The sequence below is a fragment of the Martes martes genome, assembly GCF_963455335.1.
Source record: "Martes martes genome assembly, chromosome: 12".
Lineage (NCBI taxonomy): Eukaryota > Metazoa > Chordata > Mammalia > Carnivora > Mustelidae > Martes > Martes martes.
This window is the reverse complement of record NC_137900.1, coordinates 25,653,830-25,674,720: the sequence shown is the minus strand read 5'-3', so window position 1 is coordinate 25,674,720 and position 20,891 is coordinate 25,653,830. Positions and strand designations below refer to the sequence as shown.

General features: G+C 37.7%; 1 protein-coding gene across 3 annotated transcripts in view; it reads left to right on the top strand.

The window, feature by feature from the left end:
• The window catches only part of UBQLN1 (ubiquilin 1), a 51,483-nt gene that overhangs the window by 4,955 nt on the left and 25,637 nt on the right, over nucleotides 1–20,891 (top strand). The window contains exon 2 of one of the 3 annotated variants that reach the window (XM_080819869.1): nucleotides 18,560–18,679. The exons of the other annotated variants lie outside the window; for them this stretch is intronic. Within the exon in view, the coding sequence (XP_080675995.1) occupies nucleotides 18,596–18,679 (84 nt within the window). The 5' untranslated portion in view covers nucleotides 18,560–18,595. The remainder of the gene's footprint in view (nucleotides 1–18,559; nucleotides 18,680–20,891) is intronic. 3 annotated transcript variants of the gene reach the window in all.

Here is a 20,891-nt window from a genome sequence, read left to right as displayed (position 1 = left end):
TCCCCAGACCATGAGATCAAAACTATTTTCACAATAATTCCATTGTGTTTTTCTAGTTCTCTCAAAAATCAACAGCATGTGAAAATGTGAGATACCGTGACAGATGTGAAAATCCAGTTCTCTTCCATTAGACTAAAGTGATGTGCAAAAATTTAAAACAGTGCTACTCTTCACACTGGGGAAATATAGTTACTTTTCATAAGAATGTTATTTATATTAACATATAATGAGTTTATTGTTATTTTTAAATGCATGTTTTTAAAGATGCCTTAGTTTTAGTTTTTAATATAGCAAAAACATCAGTAGATACACATTCATAAACAAAAACTTGGGTTTCAAATTTGTAAGAGTGGTGTCCTGAGACTAAAAATTGCTCCGAGTATTTAATAGATTAAGTAGATACTTTTAAGATTTAGGATTGAGTCCACTAAGTTGCCATTGTCTCTTGCTTGGAAACTATAGCAGCTTGCTGGTGAGTCTCCCCACCTCACTGCTCCCCCCCCAACATTCATTCCTACAGCAATCTCTAAAGAATGTTAATCAGATCATATTATCCTTTACTTAAAACTAATAGCTCCCCACTGATGTTAGACTTACATACTTTGCTTTGAAGCCCTGTGTGCTTACAGCGCCTGCCTACCTCTCCATTCTGATGTGTTCTTTCCTTCTTGTTCACTTAACTCTTGCCATATTGACTTTTTAGTTCCCTGACCTGTTGTTAAATTTTTTTTCCTGCCTCAGGACTTCTTTGCCATTTGTTCTTGCTACCTGGAATGCGTCCTACTCTGCATGTTCCTACCTGTACCTTAAATCTCAGGGCAAAGGTCCCTTCGCAGAGAAGTATCCCTGATTGTCTAGACTAGATTGGGATTCCCCGTTGTATTTTCTTACAGCACTCTGTTTTTCGGTTATAATTCATCACAATTTAAATTCATTATTTATATGATTATCTGATTGATGCTTATTTCTTCTGCTAGAGATGATCTTTGTTCATCATTGTGTTACCAAAGCATAGCACATAGTTTGGGTTCAGTAAATATTTGTTTACAGGTGAATCTAGACCATTATGCACAATAATGTGTATTTAATAAAAACTGCCAGTTATTCAGATGACTGTTAAATTATTATCCATTTTTTCAAAGGTGGTTCACAACTAGTATAATCTTATTTTTTTATTTATTTTTTAAAGATTTTATTTATTTAAGAGAGAAAGCACATGTGTGAGTGAGGGGTAGGGAAGGGGGGACAATCTGAAGCAGACTCCATGCCGAGCGCAGAGCCTGTCGCAGGGCTGGATCTCAGGACCCCGAGATCATCATCTGACGTGTAATCAGCAGTGGGGTGCTGAACAGACTGAGCCCACCCAGGCACCCAGACAGCTAATTAAATCATAGGAAAGAAGTAAGTACAGTCAGTGGTGTGTTGGTAAATGTTTATCAACCACTTCTTCAGAAAAAACAGCACTGATTTGTAGTGTTTGGTGATTTTCATGGTGTACTCTTACATGGCGGATATTAAGCTACCAATATCAAACTGGCTTACAAAATTCCTGAAAATCTAGCAGTCTCAGCTGACAGGAGTCATTGATTACAGTGCCTTAGCACAGAGGTCAGCCAGTGATAGTGGGCCAAATCGACCATGTCCATTCACTTACATTATTATCTGTGACTGCTTTCAGAATGACCGTATGGCCCACAGAACTGAAAATATTTATTCTTTAGCCCTTTTCAGAAAGTTTGCTGACTTCTGCCTTAGGCATTAGAGCTAGCTGTTCTAGATCCTGTCACATGGGTGCTCAAAACCCTTCTCCCTGGAAAATTTTACCATGGCTTAAATACAGTGCTGCATAATAGAAATTTAATGCAAGCCGTGTGTAATTTAAATTTTTCATATTCACTTAAAAGTGAAAATTTTTAATTTTAAAATACACATAAAATTTACCATCTTAACCATTCTTAAATGTACAATTCAGTGGCATTGGATACATTTTGCATTGTTGTGCAACCATTACCAACAGCCATCTCTAGAATTCTTTCCATCTTGCAAAACTGAGATACTGTAACTATCTGTAGCTATTAAACAATAACCCCGTTCCCCTCAAGCCCCTACAAGCATTCTACTTTCCTTCTCTGAATTTGACTACCCTAGGTATCGCATAAAAGTGGAATAAGTATTTGTTCCCCTTAATACTGATTTCAGTTATGTCCTCAGGTTTCATCCATGTTGCAGCAGATGTCAGAATTTCCTTCTTTTTTAAGGGTGAATACTATTCTGTTGTATGTATTTGCCGTTTTGTTTATCCATTCATCAGGTGATGGACACTGCATTGTTTACCTTTTGGGTATTGTAAATTTAATAATATTTAATAATAATGTTATTTATTTAATAATATTTAACCCAGTATGTCCTAAATGTAGTTTCAACATGTAAGTAGACATAAAAAGGTGAGATACATTTCCTTTTTTTTTTTTAATACTAAGTCTTCAAGATCTGAAATATATTTTATGCTTATAACACATCTCAATTTGGACTAAACCACGTGTGACTACAGACTTCTGAATTACATAGAGCAGCTAATAGAGTCTTCATGTCTTGCTCCTTACTTACCTCTCCTCTATTATTTGCTGCATTTCAGCCATTCGTATGTCTTGTTTCCCCTAGATATCACTCACTAGTTCTTCTCCTCTCTGGGCCTTTGCCAGTGCTGCTAATGACAGTAATAGAATAGCTATCATTTATTCCAGACTTATCAAGGTGTAATACATTATTATTTTTTTTAAGTTTCACAACTTTATGATGAAAATATGATTAACCCTTTTTTAAAATGAAGAAACAAGGGCACCAGGGTGGCTTAGTCAGTTACGCGACTGACTGTTGGTTTCAGCTCAGGTCCTGATCTCAGGGTCATGAGATCAAGCCCTGCATTGGGGTCAGTGCTTAGTGTGGAATCCGCTTAGGATCCTCTCTCCCTTTCGTTCTGTCTCTCCACCCTGCTCTGTCTCTCTCTCTCAAAGAAATAAATCTTTAAAAATAAGAAAATAAATAAAAATAAGAAACAGATTCAGGTTAATACCATGATCAAATTCAGATACCCATTAAATAGTAGAGCCTAGGTTCAGATCCAGTGACTAGCTTTAGGCTTCACACCTAACCACTGCTCCAGGCTGCCTTGACTTTTCTCTGGCTGAGTTTTTCTGTCTTAAGGCTCATTTGTTTGTTTTTATTTAAATTCCAGTTAAGCTATAGTGTAATGTTAATTTCAGGTGTACAGTTTAGTGATTCAAGTTTATTTAAATGTTAGTTAATTAAAAAAATGTTAACAGTTTGGTTGGACTCAGTCTAAGTGAGTTCAACAGTTCTAATTTGTGATACCATTTTGTGATTATATGTACTTTATCTTCCCCATCCGGTACTGAATTTGCATGTGTAGGGGCTGTTTTGCTTACCTCTCAGTCCCGTGGTGCTTGGCACCTATTGGGTAATGCAAGTATTATTAAGTAAGCAGATAGTGTTTTAAAGATTTATTTGCAATATTTTTTCTTATTTGGGGGATACTTTTAACTGTGATTTACTTAGAAAAATGTGATGTTTGTTTTTAGTTTGTCTAATGGCATTATTTCTGTTGTTTTTCTGTGCAGCTTCCACTATTTAAAAAAAGAAAATCTCATTAAATTAGGGTTGGAATTTCTTTAGAGACTAAAGTTGTTATCTTCTGTAAATCTGCTGTTCGATGCAAAAAGTTTTGAGTTAGTATACAAAACATTCCACTCATTGCAGGTATGATAAAAATTATATATGTGTGCTTGTACTTAATGCAAAATATTTTCATTACCTCAGAAGATACGAACTCTGGTCTTTACAGGTTAACTTATGCCATCATGAGCTAGTTTGACTTCTTACTGATGTAACATAGACTGCTTGGTTTATTTATTACTGGTTAAGCAGCTGCTGTTAAAGATTTCTAGGGTTAGACTTGGGTATAATGATTTTTGGTAAAAATTTTTTATAGCCTTTAAGACTCTTCCGGCGATTCTGTTCAGAAAAGTATTTATATACCCATATGTAACTTTCTGTTTATTCATGTTAAGCAGATGGATCATTACTCTACACTTTGCTTACTGTCTTTTCACCTGTTTGTGGTCTTTCATATTGGCATATTTGGAACTAATTTATTCCACTATTATTTATTTATTATTTGTAAAAGTCTTGGTAGGATTTTGAGAAAGGTGAAGTGTGTGTTGGCATATTAATTTAAGTATATTGAAATGTGGTCTGCATTTTGGAGAGGACATGAACATTGGAATTGGAGAGATCTTTGAGCAAGGTGCTTTTACTCCTTTGAGCCCCACTGGCAGCATTTTTAACTTGTGATATAATACTTGATTCACATAATACTTGATTCACTAGATTGTATGGAGGATTTCGTGAGATAATATGTATAAAGTGCCTGGCTCAGCGTTTATTTGCTGTACTTGTATTGGTTTCTTTCCTCCCGCATCCTTTTTTTTTTTTTTTTTAAAGATTTTATTTATTTATTTGACAGAGAGAGAGAGAGATCGATCACAAGTAGGCAGAGCAGCAGGCAAGGAGAGAGGGGGAAGCAGGCTTCCTGCTGAGCAGAGAGCCCAATGCGGGGCTCCATCCCAGGACCCTGAGATCATGACCTGAGCTGAAGGCAGAGACTTAACCTGCTGAGCCACCCAGGTGCCCCCTCCCGCATCTTTTTATTTGCCAGTGAATTGAGTCTTAATTTTTTGCAGCAGAAGGAAGCTTGAATAGTATCCTAGCATGTGAATAGTTAAACATTTAGTTTGCTGTTCTTTGTCAGGTTTAGATCATAGAAACTCTTTTTAAAATAGTACATTTTATGGCTAATGCACTATAATGTTTATGGCTGAGTGTTCAATTTTATATTTATAAGAGGGTGCCCTTTTCCCGTATAGCTGCTCATGTCTCTAGTTAAGTCTCATACTAAACATCTTTGTGTTAGATTTATGCAGTGTTTTTTTTTTTTTAATGAGGATACTAATTAAGGTCACTTGGACATCAGCTATTTGGAGAGTGATAACTGGATGACTATAACATAGGATGATTAATTAAGTATGGATTTGTTTGAAGAGATTAGAAGTATTGAGTGAGGAACTGATTAAAAGACTTGTGACTTAAAATGCTAAAATAGCAAATGTTTGAACGTAGTATATTATTCAGACAACTACTTAGAAAATTCTTGCTAAATGCTATTAATATGTGGCTCTGCAAGGAATACAATTAGTATGTGTCTTTTAAGATTCAGAGCTTTTGTTTTAAAAGGTTGCAGGGGTGCCTGGGTGGCTCAGTGGGTTAAGCCTCTGCCTTTGGCTCAGGTCATGATCTCACAGTCCTGGGATCAAGCCCCGCATCCGACTCTCTGCTCAGCAGGGAGCCTGCTTCCCTGCCCCCCTCTGTCTGCCTCTCTGCCTACTTGTGATCCCTCTCACTCTGTCAGATAAATAAATAAAATCTTAAAAGATTGCAAAATTTATTTTTTTCCGAAGATACTTAATAGGAACAGAGACAGCTAAAGGCAAGTTTGGATTGTGGGATAGTTGTAAAGGATGACAGTATTTCTTTTAGCTAAGTTAAAAGTCAGATTAACTTAATTGTATTTATTTTATTATTTTTTTAGGTTAACTTTATTTTATAAAAGTGGTTATAATTCAAAGTTTATCTTCACATAATTAGGGTAGAATATTTGAGTGTTTGCATGAGTGTGAGGATTCTGCCTCCAGGTACTTTACATACCTCTTTTAATTCTTGCATCAGCCCTGCAGATGAAATATTACTTCCATTTTACTGATGAAGGAACCTAGGGTCAGAGATCCTTACGTAACAACCTCAAGGTTTGAAAGTGGCAAAACCAAGATTTGAACTCAGGTCTAAATGTTTCAAGAACATTCTTTTCTTTTTTTTTTCTTACCACTTTGTTCCCTCCTCACTCCACCTGCATGTGTGTCTCTTTCTTCCCCCAGTCAGTCAAGAACAGGAAATAAGTGAAGTGGACCCTGAACAGCAGAGATTGGTATCATAAAATTTGATATACTACATCACACGTTTTTATGTCGGGAGAGCATTTCAGATTATCTCAGCATTCTATTTTATATGGTTTTCTAATTCTTTATTATTTGCCTCTTCCTCCTGATTAAAAACAGCAAATTTAGGGGGAAGGGGAGATAGGCTGTCAAAGTAAGAACTCAGTCTGGCAACAAAGCAGATACAGGACACCTTGAGAGTCTGGAACAGTATCATCGTATTGCAGGACAGCAGTTGATGCATTTGCAACAGTAACTCAGCCTTTTCAAAAAGTTACATTATATTCAGTGGAATGGAAAATAATTTTGGTGATCACACAGGGTAAACATAAATTAGCTGGAGAATCCGTTGATGTGAAACACCTAACTTTGGATGATGTTGAGAGAAGTGGCTAGTGACAGTTGTTTTGTACATGCTGGTTTGATTTCAAATTATTTGAAGTACTTCAGAATTTTGACTCTTCTGGTTATTGGGAAAATGTCTAGTACTTCTAAGTTTTCAACTTTTTGGCTCGTTGGTTATTACTGTAGGTTGTCAATGCAAGAACAGAATAGGAAGCATACATTTATAGGAAACATGGATCCTTAGAGGCCCATTCTAGCATATATTTTTCATTATGAGTTAGTGGTGGCAACATGGGCCTCAGGACAAAAATAAGAGTATCTAGATGGTCTAGATACAAGTAAATTATAAAAATCTTTCCGTTGTCGTTAAGATTCTTCCCTAGGTATATGGAAACACTTTATATAATTTGTTGCATAAGTTTTATGTTTCTTCAGAGAAATAGTATCTGTGGTCTGTAAAACCCCTCTGTAAAACTGCTTTGTAAAACCTCTTTGATAGTTTTCAAGGTTGCTAATTTCTTTTTTTTTTTGTCAATACTACTTAGCCTCTGATTTTCTCTTTTGTGTTCAGTAAAAGGGCAGTAAATAAAACAGACATGGAAGTAAAGTTCAAATGTTAGGAAATTTTGATATTTTGAAGCCACTAGAAGCTGAAACTCCTTTCATCTACCTGAATAGTGCAGAATAGGAGTTTAAGGAAATCTGAAGTATGTAGAGTTTTGGTCCTTCTATAAAAACATAACATTGTTGGGTACTAAACAAGAAAAATATGCAGCCAAGAATATTTTATCCAGCTAGGCTGTCATTGAAAATAGAAGGAGGGGCACCTGGGTAGCTCAGTCGTTAAGCGTCTGCCTTCGGCTTAGGTCATGATCCTGGGGTCCTGGGATCAAGCCCTGCATCAGGCTCCCTGCTCAGCGGGAAGCCTGCTTCTCCCTCTCTCACTCCCTCTGCTTCTGTTCCTCTCTTGTTGTGTCTCTGTCAAATAAATAAATAAAATCTTAAAAAAAAGAAAATAGAAGGAGTTATGAAAAGCTTCCATGACAAACAGAAACTAAAAAAGATTTGCAATAAACAAACCAGCCCTACAAGAAATATTGAAAGGGGTCCTCTAAGGAAAAAGAGCCCAAAAGTAACATAGACCAGAAAGGAACAGAGACAATATACAGTAATAGTCACCTTATAGGCAATATAATCGCACTAAATTTGTATCTTCCAATAGTTACCCTGAATGTAAATGGACTGAATGCCCTAATCAAAAGACACAGGATATCAGATTGGATGAAAAAACAAGACCTATCAATATGCTGTCTGCAAGAGACTCATTTTAGACCCAAAGACACCTCCAGATTTAAAGTGAGGGGGTAGAAAACCATTTATCATGCCAGTGGACATCAAAAGAAAGCTGGGGTGGCAATCCTTATATCAGACAAATTAGGTTTTAAATCAAAAGACTGTAATAAGAGATGAGGAAGGATACCATATCATAAAGTATCTATCCAACAAGAAGATCTAACAATAGTAAATATTTATGTCCCTAACATGGGAGCAGCCAATTATATAAGCCAGTTAATAACAATCAAAGAAACACATCAACAATAATACAGTGCTAGTAGGGGACTTAAACACCCCCTCACTGAAATGGACAGATCACCTAAGCAAAAGATCAGCAGGGAAACAGCTTTAAATGACACATGGGCCAGATGGACATCACAGATATATTCAGAGCATTCCATCCCAAAGCAACAGAATGCACATTCTTCTCTAGAGCACATGGAACATTCTCCAGAATAGATCACATCCTGGGTCACAAATTAGGTCTTAACCAGTACCAAAAGATTAGGATCATTCCCTGCATATTTTTGGACCACGACACTTTGAAACTCAAACTCAACCAGAAGAGGAAAGTTGGAAAGAACTCAAATATATGGAGGTTGAAGAGCATCCTACTAAAGGATGAGTGGGTCAACCAGGAAATTAAATAGTTGAAAAAATTCATGGAAACAAATGAAAATGAAAATGTAACTGTTCAAAATGTTTGGGATGCAGGAAGGCGGTCTTAAGAGGGAGGTATATAGCAATAAAAGCCTTTCTCAAGAAGCAAGAAAGGTAGAAAGGTCTCAAGTACGCAGCCTAACCCTATACCTAAAGGAGCTGGAGAAAGAATAGCAAATAAAGCCTGAACCCTGCAGGAGAAGAGAAATAACTAAGATCAGAGAAGAAATCAATGAAATAGAAACCAAAAGAACAGTAGAACAAATCAACGAAACTAGGAGCTGGTTCTTTGAAAGAATTAATCATATTGATAAACCTCTGGCCAGACCAGCCAAAAAGAAAAGAGAAAGGACCCAAATTAATAAAATCATGAATGAAAGAGAAGAGATCACAACCAACACCGAAGAAATACAAACATATTATGAACATATTATGAGCAGTACTATATGCCAGCAAATTAGACCATCTGGAAGAAATGGATGCATTCCTAGAGACATATAAACTACCAAAACCTGAACCAGGAAAAAAACAGAAAACATGAACAGACCCATTACCAGTAAGGAAATGAAAACAGTAATCAAAAATCTCCTAACAGAAAAGAGCCCAGGGCCAGATGGCTTCCTAGGGGAATTCTGCCAAACATTTAAAGAACTAATACCTATTCTTCGAAAGCTGTTCCAAAAAAAAGAAATGGAAGGAAAACTTTGAAACTCATTTTATGAGTTTCATCAGTTAGGAGTTTCAGCAGTGAGGCCAGCATTACCTTGGTCCCCAAACCAGATAAAGACCCTACCAAAAAGGAGAATTACAGATCAATATCCCTGATGAACATGGATGTAAAATTTCTCACCAAAATACTAGCCAATAGGGTCCAACAGTATATTAAAAGGATTATTCACCATGACGAAGTGGAATTTATTCCTGGGCTGCAAGGTTGGTTCAACATCTGCAAATCAATCAGTATGATACAATACATTAATAAAAAAAAAGGACAGGAACCATATGATCCTCTCAGTAGATGCAGAAAAAACATTTTGACAAAGTACAGCATCCTTTCTTGATTAAAACTCTTAACAGTGTAGGGATAGAGATATTAAGGAGACAGTCCCACTTACAACTGTATCCCAAGCCATAAGATATCTAGGAATAAACCTAACCAAAGAAGCAACAGAAAACTATCAAGTACTCATGAAAGAAACTGAGGAAGACACGAAGAAATGGGAAAACATTCTATGCTCATGGATTGGAAGGACAAATATCGTGAAAATGTGTATGCTACCTAGAGCAATCTACACATTTAATACAGTCTCTATCAAAATACCATCAACTTTTTTCACAGAAATGAACAAATAATCCTGAAATTTTTATGGAACCAGAAAAGACTCCCAAGTAGCCAGAGGAATGTTGAAAAAGAAAACCGAAGGTGATGGCATCACAATTCCGCACTTTAAGCTCTATTACAAAGGTGTCACCATCAAGACAGTTTGGTACTTACTGGTACAAAAACAGACACACGGATCAGTGGAACAGAATAGAAAACCCAGAAAAGGACCCTCAACTCTATCATCAACTAATCTTTGATAAAGCAGGAAAGAATATCCAATGGAAAAAAAAAAGACAGTCTCGGGGCACCTGGGTGGCTCAGTGGGTTAAAGCCTCTGCCTTCAGCTCAGGTCATGATCTCAGGGTCCTGGGATCAAGCCCTGCGTCAGGCTCTCTCTCTCTGCTCGGGAGGGAGCCTGCTTCCCTTCCTCTCTCTCTGCCTACTTGTGATCTCTGTCAAATAAATAAACAAAATCTTAAAAAAAAAAAAAGACAGTCTCTTCAACAAATAGTGTTGGGAAAATTGGACAACCACGTGCAGAAGAATGAAACTGGAACATTTCCTTATACCACACACAAAAATAGACTCAAAATGGGTGAAAGACCTAAATAGGAGTCAGTAATCCGTTAAAATCCTTGAGGAGAATACAGGCAGCAACCTCTTCGATCTCAGCCTCAGCAACTTCTTCCTAGATACATCACCAAAGGCAAGGGAAGCAAGAGCAAAAATGAACTTTTTTTAAAAAATCAAGATAAAAACCTTTTGCACAGCAAAGGAAACAGTCAACAAAACCAAAAGACAACTGACAGGATGGGAGAAGATATTTGCAAATGACATGTCAGATAAAAGGCTAGTATCCAGGGGCACCTGGGTGGCACAGTGGGTTAAAGCTTCTGCCTTTGGCTCAGGTCATGATCCCAGGGTCCTGGAATCGAGCCCCACATCGGGCTCTCTGCTCAGCAGGGAGCCTGCTCCCCTCCGCCCTGCCTGCATCTCTGCCTACTTGTGATCTCTATCAATCAAATAAATAAATCTTTAAATCTATAAAGAACTTATCAAACTCAATACCCATATAATCCAATCTGAACAGACATTTCTGCAGAGAAGACATCCAAATGGCCAACCGACACATGAAAAAGTGCTCAGCATCACTGGGCATCAGGGAAATACAAATCAAAACCACAATGAGCTACCACCTCACACCAGTTAGAATGGCTAAAATGAACAAATCAGGCAATGACAGCTGAATTGAGTAATTAATCCTTTGTTTTTTGTTAGTTTGTTCCAAGCTTTGGATAATTTACTCGGAATAATCACATTAGTCTTCTACAGTATTACATTAGTCTTCTGTTTGGGAGTGGTTCTAATATCTAAATATTTTGAGATTGGCTTGAAATTTAAAATTTATTTTTATAAGAACTGAATTATAATTGACGGTCAGATGATAAAATTTTCCTCTCTATAGTACTAGAGCTATAGCTGAACTCTACCACTGTCTCTAACATAATGCTTTCCAACTTGCTCTATGAAGCGCTGTGAGCTCATACTTGAATTGCTCTAAAGCCCCTGAGAACCAAGAGTTCCATCCTTGTAATCACCACCTCCTCCCAAAGGTAACCACTATTCTCACTTTGACACTGTGGATTTTGCCCCTCCCTTTTTTCTTTAACTTTATATAAGTGAAGTCACAGTTTATCTTCATTTGTGATTGGCTTTTGCTCTGCATTGAGGGATCCATGGTGACATGTGGCTATAGTTCATTTGTTGTCATCATGTGTAATATATTATGTAAATATATCACAGTTTCTTCTGCAGTTAAGGAACAGTTGTTTATAGTTTTTGTCTAATAAAGAATACTGGTTTGAACTTCCTTGAACATATCTTTTGGTGTACCTGTGGACCTGTTGTTTTGTTAGATATAATCCCGTAAGTGGAATTGTTGGGTCAATAGAGTAAGCATTGGTTCAGCTTCTGCCTCAAAATATTTTTCCAGAATATACCAGCCTGTACTTATGTCTGTAATGTTTGTGGATTCTGGTTGCTCTACATCATTTACAACACTCTGCTAGTCTTTCAAGTTGAACCATTCTGTAAGTGTATCACTGGTTTTAATTTGAAGTTATCTGATTGATAATTAAATGGGAAAAGCAGCTTTTTTGTTGTGTTTTTTTTTTTTTTTTTTTTTTTTGAAAAGCAGCTTTTCATTTGTGCTGGCCATTTAACTTTAATTTCATGAAGTTCTTGTTTTAGTCTTTTGACCATTTTTAAATTGGGTTGTCTTGATATTTGTACACATCCTGTGTAAAATCTGGGTTCAGGCTCTCTTGGTTGTTGGTATTTAAGATGTTTTCTCTCTCGGGGCGCCTGGGTGGCTCAGTGGGTTAAGGCCTCTGCCTTCGGCTCGGGTCGTGATCCCAGGGTCCTGGGATCGAGCCCCACATCCGGCTCTCTGCTCAGCAGGGAGCCTGCTTCTCTCCCGGCCTCTCTGCCTGCTTGTGATCTCTGTCTGTCAAATAAATAAATAAAAAATCTTAAAAAAAAAAAAAAGATGTTTTCTCTCTCTTGCTTATCTCTGTTAATGATAGTTCAATTTATTGTGCCTTTTTTGTTAAAGATTTTATTTATTTGAGAGAGCACGTGCTAGCGTGCCTGGGAACACAAGGGGGAGGAAGGGGCAGACAGAAAAGGACAAACAGACTGTCCTCTGAGCAGGGAGCCCTATGTGGGGTGTGTTCCCAGGACCCTGAGATCATGACCTGATGAAGGTAGATGCTTAACCAACTGTGCCACCCAGGCACCCCTATTGTGCCCCCCCCCTTTTTTTAATGATTACATCTTTTTGTGTCCTGCTTAGGACACAGAATTTTCCAGTTGTATAGAATTTTATTGATTTCTCTTTTTGGTACTATTTAATTGCATGGTAGTGTTTAATTTGCATGTGGTCGTAGTACATGTTTGGTAAGATTTTCATTTGAAATATGTTGCCCTGCTTTATGGCACAGCATATGGTCTGATTTTATAAATGTACTTAAAAAGAATGTTTATTCTGCAGTTGTTGGGTGCAGTTTTCTACACATTCCAGTTAGGACATTTGTTGATTATGTTCAAGTCCTGTGTGTGTGTGTGTGTGTGTGTGTGTGTTTTGGCCTGTTTTAGTCTATCAGGTACTGAGGTAAGTGTGCTAAAATCTTACTGTACTTTCAGATTTGTCTCTTTTTCTTTGTGGTTATGTTTAGTTTTTATTTTATGTATTTTGAAGCTGTTTTATTATGTATGTATACTTTAAAGTTTTATTTTGTGAATTTAACACTTCAGAACATTGAAATGTCCTAGTTGCTTTTATGTTAAAGTCTGTTGATTAGAATAGCCTCACTTTGTTTGGTCATACCCTTTTTTTAAAACTTTCAATCTTTTTCTATTATTAGGCCAGTTTTTCTTCCCTCTTTTAAATTTTTTCTTGTTTTTTTTTTTTTTTTTTATTATGGGTGATTTAAAGTATACAGGGAGTAGATACAGTTAAGTTAAACTCTCAGGAATCCTGTACTCAGTTTTGACAGCTAATCTTAAAGCCAGTCTTGTTTCAGGTATATTTTCCCTTGAGGCACCTCTCTCTTCCTCATCATTTTTTTTTTCCTGAAGATTATTTTTTTTTTAAATTTATTTGACAGATGGAGATCACAAGTAGGCAGAGAGGCAGGCAGGCAGAGAGAGAGGGAAGCAGGCTCCCCGCCGAGCAGAGAGCCCGATGTAGGGCTCCATCCCAGGACCCTGAGATCATGACCTGAGCTGAAGGCAGAGGCTTTAACCCACTGAGCCACTCAGGCGCCCCCCTCATCATTTTCGTTTTAAAGATTTTATTTATTGGGGGGCGGGGAGCACGGATCAGAGGAGGAGGGGCAGAGGGAAAGGGAAAGCAGGCTCCATATGGGGCTTGATCCCAGGACACTGGGATCATGATCTGAACTGAAGGCAGAGGCCTAACCAGCAGAACTGCCTAGGCGCCCAGCCCTTCCTCATCATTTTGATCTCTCATGCATTATATCCATTCATCCCTTAGTACTTCAGCATGTATCTCTAAAAAATAAGGACCTTTTAAAAAAACAATACATTATCCTGCCTTTGCAGTGAATAATTCCTTAATTTCATTGGTTCAAAATTTCTGTTATCTCAGTGATGTTTTAGCATAGTAATAGTATGAATTTATCTTATGTTTTTGTTTTCAAAAAAAGACTTATATTTTTTGAGAGCAGCAAATTGAGTGGCGGGTAGAGTTTCCATATCCCCTGCTCCACATCCTCCCCCCCCCTCATACCATCAGCATCCCACCCCATAGTAGTGCATTTGTTACAATTGATGGACATCATCACCTAAAGCCCATACTTAAAGATTCACTCCTTCTTCACTTTAAATTTTAAAGATTTTTAAAAATTTATTTGAGAGAAAGCGTGAGTTGGGGGGAAGGGCAGAGGCAGATGCAGAGGGACAAGCAGACTTTCTGCTGACCCTGGGATCATGACCTGAGACGAAGTCAGATACCCAACCGACCAAGCCACCAAGGTGCCCCTCATGGTTTAAGATATACTCTTGATGTTTTTACATGCTTTGGGTTTTGGCAAAGGTTTAATGACATGTTGCCTATTCATCATCCTTTCCGAACCCCTAGCAACCACTGATCTTATAGTTTTGATTTTTCCAGAATGTCATATATGTCATGTAGTTGTAATTATACAATATGTGGACTCTGCAGATTGGCTCCTCTGACTTAGCAATATGTATTTACGATTACTTGATGTGTTTTTATGGTTTTATGTATGTATATATAGCACTGAGTAATATTCCATTGTCTGGATGTACCACAGTTTATTCATTCACCTACTGAAGAATATCTTGGTTTGCTTCTGAGTCTTGACAATAATGAATAAAACTGCTATAAATATCTGTGTGCAGATCTTTGTGTGGACATGAGTTCGCAGCTTTTATCATTTGTTAATACTGCTTAGCTTCTGATTTTCTCCTTTTGTATGGACGTAAGTTTTTAAATTCTTTGGGTAAATAGCAGGGAGTGTGATTGCTGGATCAAGTGGTAAGAGCTTTATCAAAAACTGCCGGACTGTCCTCCAAAGTATACCAAATGGTGCCTCATCAGCAGTGAATAAGAGTTTCTGTTCCACATCCGTGCTGGCATCTAGTGTTGTATTTTGGATTTGGACATTCTGTCTAATAAGAGTGTAGTGTGATCCTTAGTTTTTTTTTTTTTTTTCAGTTCCCTAATGACATATGATGTGCTTGTTTGCATTTTGTATATCATTTTTGGTGAGGTGTCTGTTAAAGTCTTTTGCCCATTTTTAAAATCAGGTTGTTTAATTTGTTGTTATTGTTGAGTTTTAGTTCTTTGTATATATTTTTAAAAGATTTTATTTGAGAGCAGGCGAGCGAGAGAGAGCGCGCGCATGAGCATGGGTATGGGGGAAAGGATAGGGGTGAGGGAGAAGCAGACTCCCCTTTGAGCAGGAAGCCTGAGGTCGGGGCTGGATCCCAGGACCCAGAGATCATGACCTGAGCCGAAGGCAGTTGCTTAACCAACTGAGCCACCCAGGTGCCCCACTTCTACCTATATTTTGGATAATTGTCCTTATCAAGATGTGTCTTTTGCAAATATTTTCACTCCGTCTGGCTTGTTTCTTATTTGCTTAAAAAGAGTAATTTTTTTTTAATTTTTTATTTATTTTCAGCGCAACAGTATTCATTGTTTTTTCACCACACCCAGTGCTCCATGCAATCTGTGCCCTCCCTAATACCCACCACCTGGTTCCCCCACCCTCCCACCCCGCCCCTTCAAAACCCTCAGGTTGTTTTTCAGAGTCCATAGTCTCTCATGGTTCACCTCCCCTTCCAATTTCCCTCAACTCCCTTCTCCTCTCCATCTACCCTTGTCCTCTATATTATTTGTCATGCTCCACCAATAAGTGAAACCATATGATACTTGACTTTCTCTGCTTGACTTATTTCACTCAACATAATCTCTTCCAGTCCTGTCCATGTTGCTACAAAAGTTGGGTATTCGTCCTTTCTGATGGAGGCATAATACTCCATAGTGTATATGGACCACATCTTCCTTATCCATTCATCCGTTGAAGGGCATCTTGGTTCTTTCCACAGTTTGGCGACCGTGGCCATTGCTGCTATAAACATTGGGGTACAGATGGCCCTTCTTTTCACTACATCTGTATCTTTGGGGTAAATACCCAGCAGTGCAATTGCAGGGTCATAGGGAAGATCTATTTTTAATTTCCTGAGGAATCTCCACACTGTTCTCCAAAGTGGCTGCACCAGTTTGCATTCCCACCAACAGTGTAAGAGGGTTCCCCTTTCTCCACATCCTCTCCAACACACGTTGTTTCCTGTCTTGCTAATTTTGGCCATTCTAACTGGTGTAAGGTGGTATCTCAATGTGGTTTTGATTTGAATCTCCCTGATGGCTAGTGATGATGAACATTTTTTCATGTGTCTGGTAGCCATTTGTATGTCTTCATTGGAGAAGTGTCTGTTCATATCTTCTGCCCATTTTTTGATATGATTATCTGTTTTGTGTGTGTTGAGTTTGAGGAGTTCTAAAAAGAGTAATTTTTGAAGTGAAATGCAGATAAGGCATTGCAAGTGACTGGTAAGTTTCTTGTTTCTTTGTTTTCTTTTCCTGTTATCTCTTTCTTTTCCTGCCTTGTTGCATTGACTGGGACTTTGAATACTGTGTTGAGTAGAGTGGTGGTGGTGGCTTGTTGAGGGTGGATATCATTGCTTTGTTCCTGATCTTAGTGGGAAAGCAATCACCATTAAGTATGATGTTAACTGCACATATTTCCTTGATGCACTTTATCAGGTCTAAGTAGTGCCCTTTAATTCCTAATTTGCTGAGACTTTCATCATGAATGAATGTTGTCACATGCTTTTTTTACTGTTGGCTCATAAGATTGTGTGGTTTTTCTTCTTTTGTCTGTTGATATAAATTAATTTTCAAATGTTGGCTTAGCCTCTTGTTTCTCCGTATAGTGCTGGATGATTGTGGAGAATTTCTGTGTTTGTGTTTCTGAGGGATATTGGTCTGTAGTTGTCTTCTATTTTGTTTTCTTGCTTTGGTTATCAGGGTATTGGCCTCATGAAATGAGTTGAGAACTTTTCCCTCTTGTATTTTCAAAAGAGATTGAATGAGTTCTGGTAGCTTGACTCTGAAGAAATTGACTTGTTTCATTGAAGTGGTCACATACATATGTGTGTGGAGTGTCCCTTATCCTTTTACTGTTCATGAAATCTGTAGTCTTTCCCCTCTGTTGTTCTAATATTGTTAATTTGTGTCTTGCTGTTTTTTCTTGGTCAATCTAGCTAGATTTTTTTCAATGAATTTTACTTAATTTAAAAGATTTTTCTCTTACTTTGTTTTTATTTTGTTGATTTCTGCTTTTTTTTTAAAAGATTTTATTTATTTGACAAAGAGATCACAGTAGGCAGAGAGGCAGGCCGAAAGAGAGGGGGAAGCAGGCTCCCTGCTGAGCAGAGAGCCTGATGTGGGGCTCAATCCCAGGACCCTGAGATCATGACCTGAGCCAAAAGCAGAGGCTTAACCCACTGAGTCACCCAGGCACCCCTGATTTCTGCTTTTTTAATATTAATTCCTCGCTTGAGTTTCATTTGCTCTTTGACTTTTTAAAGGTTAAAACTTAGATTACAGATTGTGATCTTTCTTCTTAAATATAAGCCTTTAATATTATAAATTTCCCTAGGCATTGGTTTAGCTGAATCTCACAAATTTTGACATACCGTAGCTTCATTTTCATTTAGTTGGAAGTGCTTTCTTTCTAAGTGCTTTCTTTCTATTCAAGATTTCCTTTTTATCCATGAATTATTTAGAAGTATTTTGTTAACTTGCAGATTTTCTCGATATCTTCTGTACTGATTTTTAGTATAATTCCAATATTGTCAGGGAATATATTTACATTATTTTACATTTCCAAGGTTTTTCAGTTATCCAGTTTATGGTCCGTCTTGGTGAGGGTTCCATATGTACTTAAAAAATTTCATTTTCAGGGTACCTGGGTGGCTCAGTTGGTTAAGCATCAGGCTCTTGATGTCAGCTCAGGTCTTGATCTCAAGGCATGAGTTGAAGGCCTGCCTTGGGCTCCATGCTGGGCATGGAGCTACTTAAAAAAATTTTCATTTTCATCTACGGGTTCTTCTCTGCTTTTTCCTCCTTACCAACTTGTTTGTTGAGAATTTTGTGTGTGTGAGAATTTTGTATTCTTTTGATGACATTTAATATGTTTCTTTATCATCTTCATTTTTGGGGAACATTTGTTGTTATACCTAGAGCAGGCAGTGGTCCTTAAATTTTAGTGTGCGGCAAAATTACCTGTGAGGCTTGTTTAAAAACCATAGATTGTGGAGCCCCATCCCGGGGATTTCTGATTTGGTTGGTCTGGGTTGGGGGCTGAGAATTTGCATTTCTACCAAGTTAACCTAGTAATGGTGAATGCTGCTCATCTGGGGGTGGTACTTTGAAAAGTACGGCTCTAGGGCAGTTTTGCAACCTTGTCAATATTGCCACTTTGAATTGGGTAGTTCTTTGTTGTTGGGACTATCCTGTGCATTGTAGGAGGTATAGCAGCATGTCTGGTCTCTACCCACGATGACAGTGGTTGTGATGAGCAGAAATATCTTCAGTCTTTGCCAGATGCTTCCCAGGGGGGATAGAAGCACCTACCCCCATTCGGTATCACTATTCTAGGGTGCCTGGGAAAAACTCTTACATCCATATCTTTAAATATTTTTCTTTTAGGATAGTTAGATTCTCCTTGGAGACACTATAATATTAATGGTCTTCCTGCCCGATGGTGAAGGCCTCCTGCCAGTGTTGTTTGATAGATATGGGGTGAAGGAGGAAAAGCCTCAGCATCTGGTAGGTCTGTGTTTACTTAATTTTCTTCATTTAGTATTACACTCTTGTTTTCATTTTGCCTTGTGTGTTCTTTAGTCCAGACTCTCTGTTCCCTTTCCAGAGAAGAAAAATCCTCTGACCGTTGGTCGAGTTTGAGGAGGGGCAAGTATTTGCTTAGTGTGAAGTGAGATGTCTGCTTCTGAGACTTGCAAGTAGTCCTCTTTGTTTTAGCCCTTAGGCATCTCTCGACTCATGACCCCCTTCCCTCAGCCCCAGTCTTCTGGGAATTCTACAGATTCCGGAGATTGAATTAGTGATTATCTTTCTGCATTGCTAGTTTAGAATTCAGTTCTCTTGGGTCTGCTAAATTAATTGATCAGGTGTCCACCTGATGTCCAACTTTAAAATTTTGTTCCAGTTGAGACTAAAAGGTCTCAGTTTGTTTTGTCATCTCTTTTTGCTAATCCTATCTCCGGAATAGATTTGTATCTGGAATATATAAAGAATTTTTGAGGGGTGCCTGGCTGCCTCAGTCAGAAGAGCACATGACTCTTGATCTTGGGGTTGTGAGTTCAAGCCCCACGTTGGTATAGAGATTACGTAAATAAATAAAATTAAAAAAAAAAAGAAGTTTTGTAACTCAGTAATAAAAAGACAAACCAATATAAAAAAGGGCAAGGAATCTGAATAAAAAATTCTCCAAAGAAGATATGTAAATAAGCACATAAACAGATGTTCAGTGTCATTAGCTATCAGGGGAATGAATGCAAATCAAAACTACTAGGATGGCTATAATTAAAAAGTCAGATAATAAATATTGGTGAGGATGTGGATTATATACTGCTGGTGGGAATGTACAATCACTTGTTGTGGTTGGGAATGTATAACCACTAAGTGGTACAGCCACTTAGAATAACACTTTGGTGATTCCTCAAATGGTTAAATGAAGAGATACGTATGACCCAGTAATTCTACATCTAGATATATACCAAAGAGGAATGAAAACCTATGTCCACACCAAAACTTGTATATGAATGTTTATAGCAGCATTATTTCTAAGAGCCCAAAGGTGGAAACAAACCATATATCCTTCAATTGATGAATGGCTAAACAAAATGTATGTCCATGCATGGAATAGTATTTGGCCATAAAAAGTAAGGAAGTTCTAATGCATGCTACAACATGGGTGAACCTTAGAAGCATTATGCTAAGTAAAAGAAGCTAGTTACAAAGACCACATACTATATAATTGCATTTATGTGAAATGTCAAGCCTGGGGGAAATTTGTAGAGGTAGAAAGTAGATTAGTGGTTTCCTTTTTTCTTTTTAAAGATTTTATTTATTTATTTGACAGACACAGCGAGGACAGGGGGACACAAGCAGGAGAGGGAGAAGCAGGTTTCCCGCTGAGCAGGGAGCCCAATGCGAGGTTTGATCCCTGGACCCCAGGATTGTGACTTGAGCCGAAGGCAGATGCTTAACAACTGAGCTACCCAGGTGCCCCACATTGGTGGTTTCTTAAGGGTTACAGTGATGCGGGAATAGGGAGGTAATAGCTAAAGGGTATTAGTTTCTTTTAGAGAAGATGAAAATGTTCTAAAATTCTGGTGGTGATTGCATGTATCTTTGAATATACTGAAAACCATTGAACTGTATACTTTAAATGGGCAAATTGTATGGTACGTGAGTTATACCTCTATAAAACATTAAAAAATCCTTTACTATTTTAGTGGGGATTTAACAGGATGTAAGAGTAAATGTGTTTCTTTTACCTTCAGAAAGGCATTTTACCTTCAAATCTTAAAATATGCTAAAATGCTATATGATTACGGGTTAGACAATTAAATCATTTGTTTCAGAATGACATATAAGGGATATTAAAGATGCTGAAAATGTTTTCTTTAAGGCTAGGAAAATACATTTAGATTTAAATTAATCTCGTTTTACATACAAAACAGATTATAGTTTATCTGGGTGGATTGGTCCTTGTAGTCCTAACCTGGGAGTTTATTAGCCTGTCATGGAGAGGGACTTATTGAACCTGTCCTTGTTTCTATCTCTGAAATAGGATTATAACCCATCTACCTCAGAGTTATTGAGGAGTAAAAGAGCTGGCATTGTAGTAGCTACAATTCATTGACCACCTCCATTGTGTTTGATGCTTGCATTTTACATACATCTCATTCAGTCCTGGGAAACCTTAGTGTTATGTGGCACCTAGGTGGCTCAGATG